A 17,708-nucleotide genomic window follows, 5' to 3' on the forward strand; every position below is an offset into this window, starting at 1 on the left:
ACAAACTCCAGCTCAACTCAATTCCAAATCTAATTTCCCACTCCACTCAACACAACTCCAACTCAATACAACTCTGGACCCAACTCAATTCAATACAACTCCAAACACAACTCCAAACACAATACAACTCCAAATCCACCTTCAACGCAACTTAATTCTTAACCCAACTCTAATTCAACGCAACTCTAAATCCAAATCCAATTCCAATTCGACTTAATTCCAAACCACACTCCAACTCAATTTAGCACAACTCCACACGATTCAATCCCAAATTCAACTCCAACTGAACACCGTTCCAAATGCAACTCACCACAATTGCAAATGCAACTCAGCACAATGCCAAAACCAATTTAACGCAATCCAGATGAGACTGGCAACTGTTCAAATGTCACACCACACACATCTCTTGCACAGATTGATTGCACCATTGGCTGGGCGTCCACCGGTTTTGTACAGCGGTAAAAGCATTTTCTACGATCTACCCTCCGAAAGCCCAATTATGTCACAACGTCTGGGTGTAATGACCTCTCTCTGTCCGTGTCCAGTTGAGCTCCACACATCTATGTGAGGGGCTGAACATAAACATATCTTCACAAAGCCTTTTGCCTACAAGAGAGACGGTCGATTATTTAGGACGGCTTGACTTCAGAAATAGGGCAGGGAGCAGCACCTTACAGTAACATTTCAGCGTGAATTGATACGTACAGTCTCACCGCGCTGCCCAGGGTGTCCAGGTAATCCGTCTTTTCCGGCTGGGCCCTAGAAACCAATTGGAGATGAAACCGTTAGTTATCGGTTTATTAAACTTGATGAAAAGTTAATCGTCGTGAAATAAATGTGAATTAGTTCAGTTTAGAGATACAGTGCAGAAACAGGCCCTTCGGCCCACCAGGTCCGCACCAACCAGCGATCCCCGCACATTAACACTACCCTACAAAAACACCAGGAACAATTTACTATTTAGACTGAGCCAATTAACCTGCAAACCTGTGCGTCTTTGGAGTGTGGGAGGAAACCGAAGATCTCGGAGAAAACCCAAGCAGGTCACTGGGAGAACGTACAAACTCCGTACAGACAAGCACCCGTAGCCAGGATCGAACCCGGGTCTCTGGCGCTGTGAGGCAGCGACTCTACCGCGACGCCACCGTGCCGTGAATGCTGAGAAGGATTTAGGCCAAGCCGCTCCTATATGGATAATTGCCCCAGCAACCTCCTAAACAATTGGCACTGCAGGGGTCCAGGAACTCTGCCTGCTCAGAATAAGAGTTTAGGTCATTTCATCTTTGGAAAAACTAGCTGCAAAATTAAACTATCTCTACAGGGAAGTGGGCAGAAGTTTCAGCTGCAAACCCTGGGCTTGAAATCCGCTCGGATGGACTGGACGAAAGACCAATATGTCGGTGGGTTCAGAGGGAACATTGGGGAACAATCTTGCCCTTGAAGACCTGGTGATGAATGTGGAGACACCATATTCAGGTCATACAAGTCAAGGGCTAAAGTATTGAGGGGTTTTATACGCGATCAGTTTAGTTTAAAGATGTAGTGTGGAAACAGGCCCTTCAGCCCACACCGACTACCGGCCACCCATTCACACTCTGTGTCATCCCAATCTTTCATCCACTCCCGACTCACTAGAAACAATTTACAGAGGGCAATTGACCTACACACCCCACCCGCTACGTCTTTGGAATGTGGGAGGAAACCCACGCAGTCACAGGGAGAACCTGCAAACTCGACACAGACAGCACCCGGGCTCAGGATTGAACCTGTGAGGCAGCAGCTGTGCCAGCTGTGCCGCCCACTGGCAGTGTTCCACAGGACAGAGCAGGGGGGATCTTATTCTACACCATGTAGACGGTCTGCAGCTTCTCCCCAGTGTGGAAATGTCCAACAGTGGAGGGCGTAGCCATAAGGTGAGAGGGGCAAAGTTGTGCGGGGACTAATTCCCATTTTATACAGAGAGTGGTGGGGGTCTGGAACGCATTGCCAGGGGTGGTGGTGGAGACAGATACAATGGTGGCATCGAGGAGGCTTTTAGATAAGCACTTGGAACGTGTAGGGTATATAGGGATGTGGAGGCAGACGAGATCAGTTTAACTTGACATCATGTTCGGCAGAAAAATTGTGGGCCGAAGGGCCTGTTCGCGTGATGTACTGTTTCATGTTAGCATTCATAGCAAGAGGATTTGAGTTTAGGAGCAGGGAGGTTCTGCTGCAGTTGTACAGGGCCTTGGTGGGACCGCACCTGGAGTATTGTGTACAGTTTTGGTCTCCTAATCTGAGGAAAGACATTCTTGCCTTAGAGGGAGTACAGAGAAGGTTCACCAGATTGATCCCTGGGATGGCGGGACTTTCATATGAAGAAAGACTGGATAGACTCGGCTTGTACTCGCTGGAATTTAGAAGACTGAGGGGGGATCTTATTGAAACATATAAAATTCTTAAGGGGTTGGAGAGGCTAGATGCGGGAAGATTGTTCCTGATGTTGGGGGAGTCCAGAACCAGGGGTCACAGCTTAAGGATAAGGGGGAAGTCTTTTAGGACCGAGATGAGAAAACATTTCTTCACACAGAGAGTGGTGAGTCTGTGGAATTCTCTGCCGCGGAAGGTAGTTGAGGCCAGTTCATTGGCTATATTTAAGAGGGAATTAGATGTGGCCCTTATGGCTAAAGGGATCAGGGGGTATGGAGAGAAGGCAGGTACAGGTTACTGAGCTGGATGATCAGCCATGATCATATTGAATGGCGGTGCGTACAGGCTCGAAGGGCCGAATGGCCTACTCCTGCACCTATTTTCTATATTTCCATGTTTCTATGTTCGGTGTTCTATGTTTGCCTAACCTGGCTTACGTCTGCCCCTGGCACATTTAATGGGACAATTTCCTTTTCAACGTTACCATTTTCCTGTTGACACTTCTGAATTTATTCTGAATGCTTGAGGTCCTTTGCTAACTTGGCACCATAGACCTTGGGCTCCCATGGACTGATACCCATCAGGGCAGCAAAGGTCCTCAATCATCAGTAATGGAAAACCTCACAGGGGCTCGAGTCAGCTTCAACGTATCATTCGGTCGCAAAGCTCTGATCTACTCACAGGGGGGCCTTTAGGTCCAGCGAATCCCATCGGTCCCTGAGGTCCAGGTGGCCCCTAGAATGGGAACATAAGCAAATGAAAGAAAAACATAAACCTTTAGTGTAGTATGGTTTCACACGTTCAAACCTTTTACCATGCATTGTTTGGGGACATCGTCAAGTAGAAAACATGGCTCTTAATCTGAGAACATTAGACCAACACAGACACCTCATGAAATAGGCAAGGAAAAGCTTCCATTCCAATCCTGGATCTCTGCAGCCAACATCATCGCACAAGCCCAGCGTTTTTTGGTTTTAGAGACATGTTAGATGCTAATTATTCCTTAAACATTTTGCTGTCGTCTTCCTCAAACATGCAGATCTAAGAGGAGCACACAGGTGATAAAGAAAGACTGTTTGACAGATTTCTTTTCTACCCTGCAGACTCACGGATCATGGGAGTTCTGGAAGCAGTACCGTCTGAACAGGTACAGTTTGATCCTAAGTCTCAACGCTGTGTCATAAAAACGGATGTTTTATCGGTCAAAGCGGATGTTTTGCCCATCTCCCATCGGGCCAGAAGTTTGAAATCTCACACCTCCAGATTCAGGGGCACTTTCTACCCAGCTGTTATCAGGCAAATGAACCATGGTATCATCAGCTACGATGCGATACGATAAAACTTTACATATCCCCGGAGGGAAATTGGTCTGCCGACAGTCACAACACACAAGGTCCACAAAATCTTGAAATTAAAGGTGAAAACCAAAGGAAAAAGACAAGCGACAGTTGGCTGGCTGCCGTGTGCACAGCGCCTTCACCAGAACAAACAAACACAGACATATCCCCTGGGCAGAGGATTCTAAACTAGAGACTAGAAACTAGAGAGTGGTCCTGACCTCCCCTCTACCTTATTTGAGATCTTCAAACTACTTTACCGGACTTTATCTTGGACGAAACATTATTCCTTTCATCCTGTATCTGTACACGGTGGACGGCTTGATTGTAATCATGCGCAGTCTTTTCACTGACTGGATTGCATCCAAAATAAAAAGGGATTTCACTGTACCTTGGTGAACTTGCCAATAATAAACTAATAAACTATACTAAGATGTTAAGCACACAAGGTGTCAGGGTCCTCAGTGCATGACATGGAAGAGTCGAGTTGAAAGCTGGAAGCCAGCTTTGCTCTGCTTCACGACTGTGAACAGAAACCATCCATAAGAAGAGTAAGGATCGCGGTCAATGAAGTTTTTTTTTTGGTCTTAATTGTAGTTGTGATGTGGTGTTTTTGTGTTTGTGTACTGTGTGTGTATGTGGGGGGGAGGGGGAAACTAACACTGTAAATAGATGTCCCTTCAGAACGGAGACCCGACCTTTGTTTTCTGGGCCGTGTCTCCGTTCCAGCTGCTGCCTACCATCGGCCCAACTCCTGGAGCTGTCGGCCTCCGGGGCTCTGGTTCGCGGAGCCCGCGGATCGGACTTACCACCACCGGAGCCGGCCGTCTTCGGAGGCTGCGGGAGCGGCTGCGACTCGCCTTAGGCTCGGGCCGCGTGGATGCCGACATCGGGAGCTCCAGCAGCAGCAGCGGGTTCGCCCTCCCCGGATCGCGGGGCTTGGGGCGCGGACATTTCACCGTCCGGCGCGGCCTAGGATGGCCGCGGGATATTTCTCTGCTGGGCGGGGGCTTCAATGTCGGGAGCCACGACCGCCCGACGTGCAGCAACAGCAGCAGCGTGTTCGCCCGCCCCGGATCGGACTTATCATCGGCGGAGCCGGCCGTCTTCGGAGGCTGCGGGAGCGGCTGCGACGCGACGCGCCTTGGGCTTGGCCCGCTGTGGACCGTCCGGTGCGGCCTGCAACCACAACAACCTGACCGCGGGCGAGGACAGCGGGAGAAGGGAAAGACATTGTGGCCTTCCATCACAGTGAGGAGAGGACTGGAGGAGACTCACTGTGATGGATGTTTCTTTGATGGATGTTTCTTTTTTGTGTGTTTTTTGGGGTTGGGTGGTTTGAGTGCCTGTTTGATGCTTTTATTGTTGTACTGTGTTTTTGGGGGTTTTGGGGTGTGTGATTTGAATGCCTATTTAATGCTTTTATTGTTGGACTGTGTTTTGGGGGGTTTTTGGGGTTGGGTAATTTGGGTGCCTATTTAGTGCTTTTGTTGTTGGACTGTGGGTGATTGAATTAACATTTTGTTCAAGATGGCCGCGCCGTTGTGTTTGGCTGCCTGCCACTGTATGTTTCTTTTTTTTTCCTAGTCAGATGTGCAGCACTTTGGTCAACGTGGGTTGTTTTTAAATGTGCTATACAAATAAATTGACTTGACTTGACTTGACTTACCCTCTCACCAGAAGGACCAGGAGGGCCATCACTGCCAGAGCTACCCTGCAATTGGAGAGAATAATCGACATTAGGTCCAGGAAATGACAGAAGCATCAAGTTATATACAGACTTTAGACTTTAGAGATACAGCGCAAAAAACAGGCACTTCGGCCCACCGAGTCCGCGCCGACCAGCGATCTACACATCCTACACACTAGGGCCAATTTTACAATTTAACCAAAGCCAACTAATCAACAAACCTGTACATCTTTGGAGTGTGGGAGGAAACCAGAGCACCCGGAGGAAACCCACGCGGTTACAGGGAGAACGTATAAATTCTGTGCAGTCAGCACCTGTAGTCAGGATTGAACCCGGGTCTCTGGCGCTGTAAGGCAGCAACTCTACCGCTGCGCCACCGTGCCGCCCCATATTTATAACAACAGCATGAAGGATACCTCTGTAAAAATCTTCAGTCAATAGGGACCAGCAGCTAATCAATAGTGTTTTGTTTTGGTAGGCTCTCTACTGTACCTGGAGTTGATATAACTTCAGATATCAACTCCAGCTCCCATTTCAATATTGGAAAGGGACTCTGTGCGAGGCAGAAAGTTTGTTCCTTTGATCACATTGGCGGGGTGAGAAGGATATTTGACTTTCATTTGCTGTGCTGTCAAGATAATGCCCGATTACAGTAGTCGACAGGATAAAGATGCCCGTTACTGACAGGATTTTAAGAAGATGAGGGAGATGGAGGGAAGATTATGAGAGGGGGTGGTATTTTGGTGGTGGGTGGGGGGACGGGGGGTGGAAATGAAGGCGGGATGTTGGGCGGGAGGGTGTGAGGAGTAAGGTTTTCACTGGAGATGAGGAAGGGAGATGCTAAAATGATGGTCATAAGTGGGACTTTCAGGAAGGTAATGGGAGCTGGGGTAGGAACTTAGTAACAGAAAGAGGAGACATCAGTGATGGAGGGGTAAAATCAAAGAGTTAAGTAGTGAAGGGAGTTTACAACAGTGTGGGATGAGGGGTAGATTCTACTACAGGAGAAGTTCTACAGTTCATTTGAGATGAGGATATGGATCTTGAGATTAATTTGTTCATCAATCAGTGGTCAACAGTGCATGGAAGTGTCTGATAGTAACAGTACCAGGGGGACCTTATCTCTCACGTCTTCCACAGTTGGTTTGGACGTGTTTGATGGAATAACACAGAAGGAACTCCACGCTGCATCTAACTTGTGGAACCAGTACTAGGAATGTTTGGTGCAATAGTGTTGAGTGAATTCTAAATTCGCATATCTCCAAATTCAGGGAATTTCTCCCCAGCTGTTATCAGGCAACTGAACCATCGTACCGACAACGAGAGAGGGGTGCTGAGCTACTATCTACCTCATAGAAGACCCTCGGATGATCGGACTATTAGGGCTTTATCTTGCACTAACGGTTATTCACATTATTCCCTTTATCCTTTATCTGTACACTGTGGACGGCTCGATTGTAATCGTATACAGTATTATCTTTCCGTTGTCTGGTTAGCACGCAACAAAAGCTTTTCACTGTACCTCGGTACACGTGACAATAAATTAAACTAAGCTAAACTAAGTACTCCTCTCCCCTGACTCTCTGTCTGAAGAAAGGTCCCGACCTGACACGTTGCCTATTCCTTTTCTCCAAAGATACTACCTGATCCACCGAGTTACTCCTGCATTTTGTGTCGATCTTCTTAAACTATGTACTACCTGACCTATGTTGCCCCGGCCCTGGGAGTGCTTCATGGTGTAGTATTGAGTGCTCTTTGCTCTATCCAACACTTGTTACATCTACTCTGCGAGTGAGTGTTGTGACAGTGATGAGAAAGCCCAACTCAAAGGAACCACTGGGAGTGTTTGGTGGGATAGTGTTGGTGAGCTCTAGTCTATCCAACTCATGTTGCATCTGTCCTGGGAGTGTTGAGTGGGGGAGTGTTGATGAGCTCTAGTCTACTAACCAATGTTGGCCCCTGCCCTGGCAGTGTTTGGTGGGGTAGGATTGAGTGAGCTCTAGTCCATCTAACTCATGTTGCATCTGTCCTGGGAGCGTTTAGTGGGATAGTGTTGAGTGAGCTCCAGTCTACCGAGCCAATGTTGGCCCCTGCCCTGGGAGTGTTTGGTGGGGTAGTGTTGATGAGCTCTAGTCTATCCAACTCATGTTGCATCTGTCCTGGGAGCGTTTAGTGGATGGTGTTGAATGATCCTGTGGTGCATCTTCTCTGCGGAGTCTTTAGTGGGAGAGTGTTGAGTGAGCTCTAGTCCATCTAACACAATGTTTCATCTGTCCTGGAAGCATTTAGCTGGACATTGTTCTGCAAGTTCTGCTCTATCCAACCCAGGTTGCACATGTCCTGATAATGACTTTAGACTTTACCTTAGAGATACAGCAAGGAAACAGGCCCTTCGGTCCACCAAGTCCGCACCGACCTGCGATCACCCCCTACACTAACACTATCTTCCACACGAGGGACAATTTACAAATTTTACCAAAGCCAATTAACCTACAAACCTGTATGTCTTTGGAGTGTGGGAGGAAACCGGAGCACCCGGAGAAATCCCCACGGTCACAGGGAGAACAAATAAACTCCGTACAGGCAGCACCAGTAGTCAGGATCAAACCTGGGTCTCTGGCGCTGTAAGGCAATAGACAATAGGTGCAGGAGGAGGCCAATCGGCCCTTTGAGCCAGCACTACCATTCAATGTGATCATGGCTGATCATTCTCAATCAGTACCCCGTTCCTGCCTTCTCCCCATACCCCCTGACTCCGCTATCCTTAAGAGCTCTATTGAGCTCTCTCTTGAATCCATTCAGAGAATTGGCCTCCACTGCCTTCTGAGGCAGAGAATTCCACAGATTCACAACTCTCTGACTGAAAAGGTTTTTCCTCATCTCAGTTCTGAATGGCCTCCCCCTTATTCTTAAACTGTGGCCCCTTGTTCTGGACTCCCCCAACATTGGGAACATGTTTCCTGCCTCTAACGTGTCCAACCCCTTAATAATCTTATACGTTTCGATAAGATCTCCTCTCGTCCTTCTAAAATTCCATCGTGCCGCCCGAATGCTTCACCTCCGACATGTTTCAGTGGCTGACATTGAGTCTCTTGCATCAAGGAGAACAAGTGATGATAAATTCGAGTTACCTTGGGGCCGGCTTTCCCTGTAGAACCTCTCGGACCACGTTCACCACGGGGCCCCTATGATAATAAGCACGAGGTTAGGGCGAACAAACACTTGGACAATTCAGATTCAAAGTGAAAAATATAAAAGAGCTTTGCCAATTAGCAGCAGAACAGCAATTGGGCGACAGATGAGTAGATGTCTCCTACCGTTGGACCTCGTTGACCTCTTGGACCGGACTTTCCTGGAGTGCCCTAGAGGAAGGAATTATTAAAAGACACGTTAGCAATCATCAGCAGGAAGGATAGTCAGCACATTCACATCGCTCCCAAATTCTCCATTCACCCAGAGATATATCTGCCTATCTCCTCCAGCCTGAGGTTGCATGATGCCAGTCCTACACCAAACATGCCTGGCTTTTAAGTGACCAAAGTAAGTTGTTTCAGGACTAGGAACACCAGCCTTGTTGTTGATGTCCGCAGCCAAGAATGAATTCTGGAACAAAATCTACAAGGTGTAGACACAGTGTGGAAACAGGCCCTTTGGCCCATTGAGTCCATGCCAACCAATGGTCACTCAATCACACCGGTTCCGCATCATAGAAACGTAGAAAATAGGTGCAGGAGGCGGCCATTCGGCCCTTCGAGCCAGCACCGCCATTCATTGTGATCATGGCTGATCGTCCCCAATCAATACCCCGTGCCTGCCTTCTCCCCATATCCCTTGATTCCACTAGCCCCTAGAGCTCTATCTAACTCTCTCTTAAATCCATCCGGTGATTTGACTTCCACTGCCCTCTGTGGCAGAGAATTCCACAAATTCACAACTCTCTGGGTGAAAACGTTTTTTTTCATACTAGGGTAAATCTACAGAAGCCGATTAACCTACAAACCCACACATCTTTGGGATGTGGGAGGAAACCGGAGCACCCAGAGGAAACCCACGCAGTCACAGAGAGAACGTGCAAACACCACGCACATACATACACCATCCGAGGTCAGGATCAAACCAGGGTCTCTGGTGCTGTGAGGCAGCAACTCTACTGCTGCGCCACCGTGCCAGCCCTAAAGGTGGGCCTAGTAATGTAGCATGTCAAAATATGATGTCAATCATATCACAAACCCACTGAAATAAATCTGTCATCAACTCATCCCCTCTCTAATTAACCCACATGGACCACCGCAGGTCACAATGGGATCATTAGTGCTGTATAAATGCACGTGGGTCTTCCATTCAGCTTCTTGCTCTGCCGAAGATATGTGTAACAAAATGTTTCAAGTTTTCAATTGACCCCCAATAGTTACTGGTAACCCCACCCCTTTGTTGACTTGGCCCCTGGAGAATAAGGACTTTGCCCTCAGCGAGACCAATGCACCCAGAGGTACAGAGCTCAGAACTGAAGGCAACACGGCTGCTGCAGTCTAAGCAACGTTCCATATAACTCTAAAGTGTTCATTTTTCTCATCGGTCGGCGGGACCCGGAGGGAGCCGGAGACATCGGGCGCTCGGAGTGGTGAAACTTAGAAAATAGGTGCAGGAGTAGGCCATTCGGCCCTTCGAGCCTGTACGCACCGCCATTCAATATGATCATGGCTGATCATCCAACTCAGTATCCTGTACCTGCCTTCTCTCCATACCCCCTGATCCCTTTAGCCACAAGGGCCACATCTAACTCCCTCTTAAATATAGCCAATGAACTGGCCTCAACTACCTTCTGTGGCAGAAAATTCCACAGATTCACCACTCTCTGTGTGAAAAAAACCCTTCTCATCTCGGTCCTAAAAGACATCCCCCTTATCCTTAAACTGTGACCCCTTGTTCTGGACTTCCCCAACATCGGGAACAATCTTCCCGCATCTAGCCTGTCCAACCCCTTAAGAATTTTGTAAGTTTCTATAAGATCCCCCCTCAATCTTCTAAATTCCAGCGAGTGCAAGCCGAGTCTATCCAGTCTTTCTTCATATGAAAGTCGGGGTAATGGTCCCCTAGCCGGGGTAATGGCCCCCTAGCCGGGGTAATGGCCCCCAGCACCCTTCAAGGTCGGCCACAGGAGGCGCCGCAGGTACACAAAGCTGGCCGGGTGAGGAGAGGAGAGGTGAGGGAACTGCTCCAGTAATCGAACGGGTGGGCCGGCCGGACTTTGAATAAAGGTGCCGAAAATGACAGCTCCCGCGTGGAAATACATGCAAACGTAATCTCACTGTGCAGTTGCACATGTGGCAAATTGAACTATTAAACGGGTTCAACGGTCTTTAGGTCAGCAAACAGGGAGACCTCAAACCGTTGTGGTAAATGCCCGCTGAGAACATCTTCCCTTCACTTCCTCCACCGACATGTCATCCCCAGTTTACAAACACCCGCCTTTACCTGCAGCTTGTACACATGCACAAAACTTGTTCACTGCTGAGGGGCTGTGAGCCAGTGCTTTTAACACTAGCTGTAATTTTGCCACATTGAGCACAGAATAACACATTCTGAATCTTACTCAGAAACATGGACCAGAGCCAGCAGCCGTGTCCTGCTTAAAATGATCAATAGCATTTTAAAACCTCATCGACAACAACGTTTTTTTGTAAGAACATCACGATTAGCCTGACATGGCTCACGCTCAATTTGTTAACATCGCTTCTATAATTAAGAATGGCAGATTCTTGATTTGATTTAAAATGTTTCCCCCGGGCGTTATTCCGAAGGGGCTAACCCCATCTCCTCAGGGATCTTCTGCTGTGTGGGGAGTCCCTATGCAGGTCCTCATTTTTGACCTGCAACATTTCGGGTGATGAACAGCTCTCAGCCACAGAACCATGCCCTAACCAGGCAAGACCTGTAAAACCTGTCAGCTCAACACAGCTGCCTTGCACCCATCACCCCACCCACCTCAGCACCCTTGCACCTATCACCCCACCCACCTCGGCACCCATCACCCCACCCACCTCAGCACCCATCACCCCACCCACTTCAGCACCCATCACCCCACCCACCTCAGCACCCATCACCCCACCCACACTCAGCACCCATCACCCCACCCACCCTCAGTACCCATCACCCACCCACCTCAGCACCCTTGCACCATCACCGCTCCCAGCACAGCACCCTTGCACCCTTCACCCCACCCACCTCGGCACCCATCACCCCACCCACCTCAGCACCCTTGCACCCATCACCCCACCCACCTCAGCACCCTTGCACCCATCACCCCACCCACCTCAGCACCCATCACCCCACCCACTTCAGCACCCATCACCCCACCCACCTCAGCACCCTTGCACCCATCACCCCCACCCACCTCAGCACCCATCACCCCACCCACTTCAGCACCCATCACCCCACCCACCTCAGCACCCATCACCCCACCCACCTCAGCACCCATCACCCCACCCACCTCAGCACCCTTGCACCCATCACCGCTCCAGCACAGCACCCTTGCACCCATCACCCCACCCACCTCGGCACCCATCACCCCACCCACCTCAGCACCCTTGCACCCATCACCCACCCACCTCAGCACCCTTGCACCCATCACCCCACCCACCTCAGCACCCATCACCCCACCCACCTCAGCACCCATCATCCCACCCAGCACAGCACCTATCACCCCTACCCACCTCAGCATCCTTGCACCCATTACCCCACCCACCTCAGCACCCTTGCATCCATCACCCACCCACCTCAGCACCCATCACCCCACCCACCTCAGCACCCGTGCACCCATCACTCCACCCACCTCAGCACCCTTCACCCATCACCCCACCCACCTCAGCACCCTTGCACCCATCACCCCACCCACCTCAGCACCCTTCACCATCACCCACCCACCTCAGCACCCATCACCCCACCCACCTCAGCACCCTTCACCCATCACTCCACCCACCTCAGCACCCTTCACCTATCACCCCACCCACCTCAGCACCCTTCACCCATCACCCCACCCACCTCGGCACCCATCACCCCACCCACCTCGGCACCCATCACCCCACCCACTTCAGCACCCATCACCCCACCCACCTCAGCACCCTTGCACCCATTCCACTGTGGAAGAAAATCCCTTTCCAGGATTGCAGAACATGACTGTTCCCCCCCTCCCCCCATCCCTGCCACTTCCCAATTACACCCAAGACACACAGCAATAATACACATTAATCATCATATAAAATATGAATAAATAAATAACAATAAGTAATATTAAATAACAAATAAATAACTTATAATAATAAATTACATAAATAATAAAAAATGTATCTAAATATAAATAATACAAATAAATATAAAATATATAAATAATAATAAATAGACGAGTAACATGAATAATATATATATATATAAATATAACTAAATAAATGTAACTAATACAAATAAATAAGTACTAAGCAGTGACGTACCCTCACGCCTTTCTCACCATTCGCTCCAGAAAATCCTGGGAATCCGATGGAACCCTGGAAGGAGAGAGAGAGAAAGAGAGAGAGAGAGAAAGAGAGAGAGAGAGAGAGAGAGAGGGAGGGAGGGGGAGGGAGAGAGAGAGAGAGAGAGAGAGAGAGAGAGAGAGAGAGAGAGAGAGAGGGAGGGAGGGAGAGAGAGAGAGAGAGAGAGAGAGAGAGAGAGTGAGGGAGGGAGGGAGAGAGAGAGAGAGAGAGAGAGAGAGAGAGAGAGAGAGAGAGAGAGAGAGAGAGAGAGAGAGAGAGAGAGAGAGAGAGAGAGAGAGAGAGAGAGAGAGAGAGAGAGAGAGAGAGGAGAGAGAGAGAGAGAGTGTGTGTGTTAAGGGTCAGGCAGCATCTCTGGAGAAAGTGGACAGGTGACGTTTCGGGTCAGGACTCTTCTTCAGACTGAGTAGTGGGGGGGGGGGGGGGGGGGGGGGGGGGGGGGGGGGGAGGTGGTTACTAGAAGCAAGAAAAGGCCAGGATAAATCTGGGCTGGGAACAGATGACCTCAGCAGTGTGATTGGCAGATAGCTTGAGTTTAGTTTACTTCAGAGTTAAAGTGCAGAAACAGGCCACTCGGCCCACCGAGTCGGTGCCGACCAGCAATCCCCATACACCGTACACGACCACTATCTTACACACTAGGGACAATTTACAACCTTTACCGAAGCCAATTACCTACAAACCTGTACGCCTTTGGAGTGGGAGGAAGCCGGAGCACCCGGAGAAAACCCACGCAGGTCACGGGGAGAACGTACAAACTCCGTACAGGCAGCACCCGTAGTCAGGATCGAATCCTGGGGTCTCTGGCGCTGTGAGGTGGCAACTCTACCGCTGTGCCACCGTGCTGCCTTATATGTCAACTATCGGCTAGGGATGGTGAGGTCCCAAGAGGGATAACGTGAGGGTAAGAAACAAAATGCCGGAGTAAATCAGCGGGCCAGGCAGCATCTCTGGGAAGAAGGAATGGGTGACGTTTCGGGTCGAGATACATCATTGTGGACAGTGGAACTGGTTAACCCACTTTCAGTGGAGTAAGGAGGGCAAAGGGGGGAGGGGAGTGTGGCTGTGGATAAGGCAAGCCCATTGACTTCACTTACCTTTGGACCCTGTCTTCCCGGATATCCCGGCAGTCCAGGAACTCCAAGCTTTCCCTTGGAGAAACAGAAGGAACAGGTTCATTGTCCATTTCCCCCTTAATCCCTCTTGCAGGACTTAGGAAAGAGAGTCCTATGAGGAGTGCTTTCGGGCATCAGGGAATGTTGTGGGATAATTCTTAACAGGAATTCATTGTGAAACCAAGGATTAAGTTGAACCATGGGTCCTGGAGATAGCGGCAAGGTTTGGATCGGTAGACTTTAGAGATACAGGGCTGAAACAAGCCCTTCGGCCCACACTGATCGCCCCGTATACTAGCACTATCCTACACACTAGGCACAGACTACAATTTTACCAAAGCCAATTAACCTACAAACCAGTATGATGTTGGAGGAAACTGGTACAACCTGGAGATGACCCACACAGTCACAGGGAGAACGTACAAACCCCTGTACAGGCAGTACCCATAGTCACAATAGAACCGGGCTCTCTGGCGCTGTAAGGCAGCAACTCTACCACTGCGTCACTGTACCAATCCTTCACTCACATCATGCACTCCTGTGTTCATCCTCTCTCTCTCTCTCTCTCTCTCTCTCTCTCTAGAGAGATGCGCCACTGTGCCGCCCCAACAGAGGGGAAGACACTGTACCTCACTGAGCCTGTTAATGCCCCCAACATTACATGAAGGGTGGGGCAATGACCATCCCCGAAAGGAAAGAGCTGAACTTCATGATTTGATACTCAATCTCAGTGGCCAGCGTCAGCATTTGAGGGACAATGTTTACCCACCAACACAATTAGACTTGCCACATGATGTTGTGGCCACAACAGCAAGCTAATGGTTGCATGTTCTGTGCCAAGTGACTCTGCCCAACTCACAAAGTCAATCAACAAGTGCAAGTCTGGCCTGTGCAGGAACGTACTTCTCTTGCCAGTGCACACTTGCCTGACCTGCAGGCCGCTTCCAGAACGTTCTGTTTGTACTCCAGGTTCCAGCATCTGCCATTTTTTGAGTTACATCTGCTGGACCCTGTCTCCGAAATACTGTATGTCCCATTAATGACACTCAAACAGAATTTTGGAAGCAGAGTACAAAAAAATATTGTTGCTCTTTAAACGTGTTATTAACTGGCTTCAACGACCTCCTCGCAGCTCGTTCCATATACCTACCACCCTATATGTGGTAAAAAAAAGTTGCCCCTCAAGTTCTTATGAAATCTTTTCCCCTCCTCACCTTAAACCTCTGATAGACAATAGGCAATAGGTTCAGGAGTAGGCCATTCGGCCCTTCATAGAAACATAGAAAACATAGAAAATAGGTGCAGGAGTAGGCCATTCGGCCCTTCGAGCCTGCACCGCCATTCAATATGATCATGGCTGATCATCCAGCTCAGTGGCCTGTACCTGCCTTCTCTCCATACCCCCTGATCCCTTCAGCAAAAAGGGCCACATCTAACTCCCTCTTAAATATAGCCAATGAACTGGCATCAACTACCTTCTGTGGCAGAGAATTCCACAGACTCACCACTCTCTGTGTGAAGAAATGTTTTCTCATCTCGGTCCTAAAAGACTTCCCCCTTATCCTTAAGCTGTGACCCCTGGTTCTGGACTCCCCCAACATCGGGAACAATCTTCCCGCATCTAGCCTCTCCAACCCCTTAAGAATTTTATATGTTTCTATAAGATCCCCCCTCAGTCTTCTAAATTCCAGCGAGTACAAGCCCAGTCTATCCAGTCTTTCCTCATTTGAAAGTCCCGCCATCCCAGGGATCAATCTGGTGAACCTTCTCTGTACTCCCTCTAAGGCAAGAACGTCTTTCCTCAGGTTAGGAGACCAAAACTACACACAATACTCCAGGTGCGGTCTCACCAAGGCCCTGTACAACTGCAGTAGAACCTCCCTGCTCCTAAACTCAAATCCTCTTGCTATGAATGCCAACATACCATTCGCTTTCTTCACTGCCTGCTGCACCTGCATGCTTGCTTTCAATGACTGGTGCACCATGACACCCAGGTCACGTTGCATCTCCCCTTCTCCCAATCGGTCACCATTCAGGTAATACTCTGCTTTCCTGTTCTTGCCGCCAGTGGATAACCTCACATTTATCCACATTATATTGCATCTGCCATGCATTTGTCCACTCGCCTAATCTATCCAAGTCACTCTGCAGCCTCCTAGCATCCTCCTCGCAGCTAACACTGCCACCCAGCTTCGTGTCATCTGCAAACTTAGAGATGTTGCATTCAATTCCCTCGTCCAAATCATTAATATACACTGTAAATAACTGGGGTCCCAGCACTGAGCCTTGCGGTACCCCACTAGTCACTGCCTGCCATTCCGAAAAGGACCCGTTTATTCCTACTCTTTGCTTCCTGTCTGCCAACCAATTTTCTATCCACCTCAACACTGAACCCTCAATACCGTGTGCTTTAAGTTTGTACACCAATCTCCTATGTGGGACCTTGTCGAAGGCCTTCTGAAAGTCCAGATATAACACATCGACTGGTTCTCCCTTATCCACTCTACTAGATACATCCTCGAAAAATTCTATAAGATTCGTCAGACATGATTTGCCTTTGGTAAATCCATGCTGACGTTGTCCGATGATTTCACCACTTTCCAAATTCGAGCCAGCACCACCATTCAATGTGATCATGGCTGATCATTCTCAATCAGTACCCCGTTCCTGCCTTCTCCCCATAACCCCTGACTCCGCTTTCCTTAAGAGCTCTATCCAGCTCTCTCTTGAATGCATTCAGAGAATTGGCCTCCACTGCCTTCTGAGGCAGAGAATTCCACAGATTCACAACTCTCTGACAGAAAAAAGTTTTTCCTCATCTCCATTCTAAATGGTCTACCCCTTATTCTTAAACTGTGGCCCCTGGTTCTGGACTCCCCCAATATTGGGAACATGTTTCCTGCCTCTAACGTGTCCAATCCCTTAATAATCTAATATGTTTCGATAAGATCCCCTCTCATCCTTCTAAATTCCAGTTTATACAAGCCCAGTCGCTCCAGTCTTTCAACATATGACAGTCCCGCCATTCCGGGAATTAACCGAGGTAAACCTACGCTGCACGCCCTCTTTGGTTCCTGATTCCCATACTCTCGCAGAAAGACTGCATTTACCCAGTCTATTCCTCTCATGATCTTACACTTCTCTGAGATCACCCCTCATTCTCCTGAGCTCCAAGGAATAAAGTCCTGGCCTGCTCAACCTCTCTCTATAACTCTGGCCCTCAGGCCCTGGTAAAATCCTTTGATTGTACAGCAGGCAAAACAAAGCTTTTCACTGCACCTTGGCACATGTGACAATAACAAACCCAACCCTTCAATGCCTGCCAAGGGACACCTGTCATAAAATTGTTCCATCCTACCTTCACCCATTCCCACCATGTCTTGAGTTTAGTTTAGAGATACAGCGCGGAAAACATGCCCTTCGGCCCACTGAGTCCGTGCTGACCAGTGACGCCCATTACACTAGGACATACTACATGCAACAGACAATTTACAGAAGCCAATTAACCTATAAACCCGTGCATCTTTGGAGTGTGGGAAAGAAACCGGGAGCACCCGGAGGAAACCCACGTGGGTCACGGGGAGAACGTACAAACTCTGGTACAGACAGCACCCGTAGTCAGGATCGA

The 17,708-nt window shown here is 49.1% G+C and overlaps 1 protein-coding gene across 1 annotated transcript in view; it reads right to left on the bottom strand.

Moving 5' to 3' along the window:
* Positions 1–17,708, bottom strand: part of col5a1 (procollagen, type V, alpha 1) — a 235,653-nt gene that overhangs the window by 51,641 nt on the left and 166,304 nt on the right. The window contains 7 exon segments of the mRNA XM_078425769.1: positions 706–759; positions 3,094–3,147; positions 5,419–5,463; positions 8,571–8,624; positions 8,757–8,801; positions 12,927–12,980; positions 14,063–14,116. Coding sequence (XP_078281895.1) covers positions 706–759; positions 3,094–3,147; positions 5,419–5,463; positions 8,571–8,624; positions 8,757–8,801; positions 12,927–12,980; positions 14,063–14,116 — 360 coding nt within the window.

This window comes from Rhinoraja longicauda, chromosome 31 (assembly GCF_053455715.1).
Source record: "Rhinoraja longicauda isolate Sanriku21f chromosome 31, sRhiLon1.1, whole genome shotgun sequence".
NCBI lineage: Eukaryota > Metazoa > Chordata > Chondrichthyes > Rajiformes > Arhynchobatidae > Rhinoraja > Rhinoraja longicauda.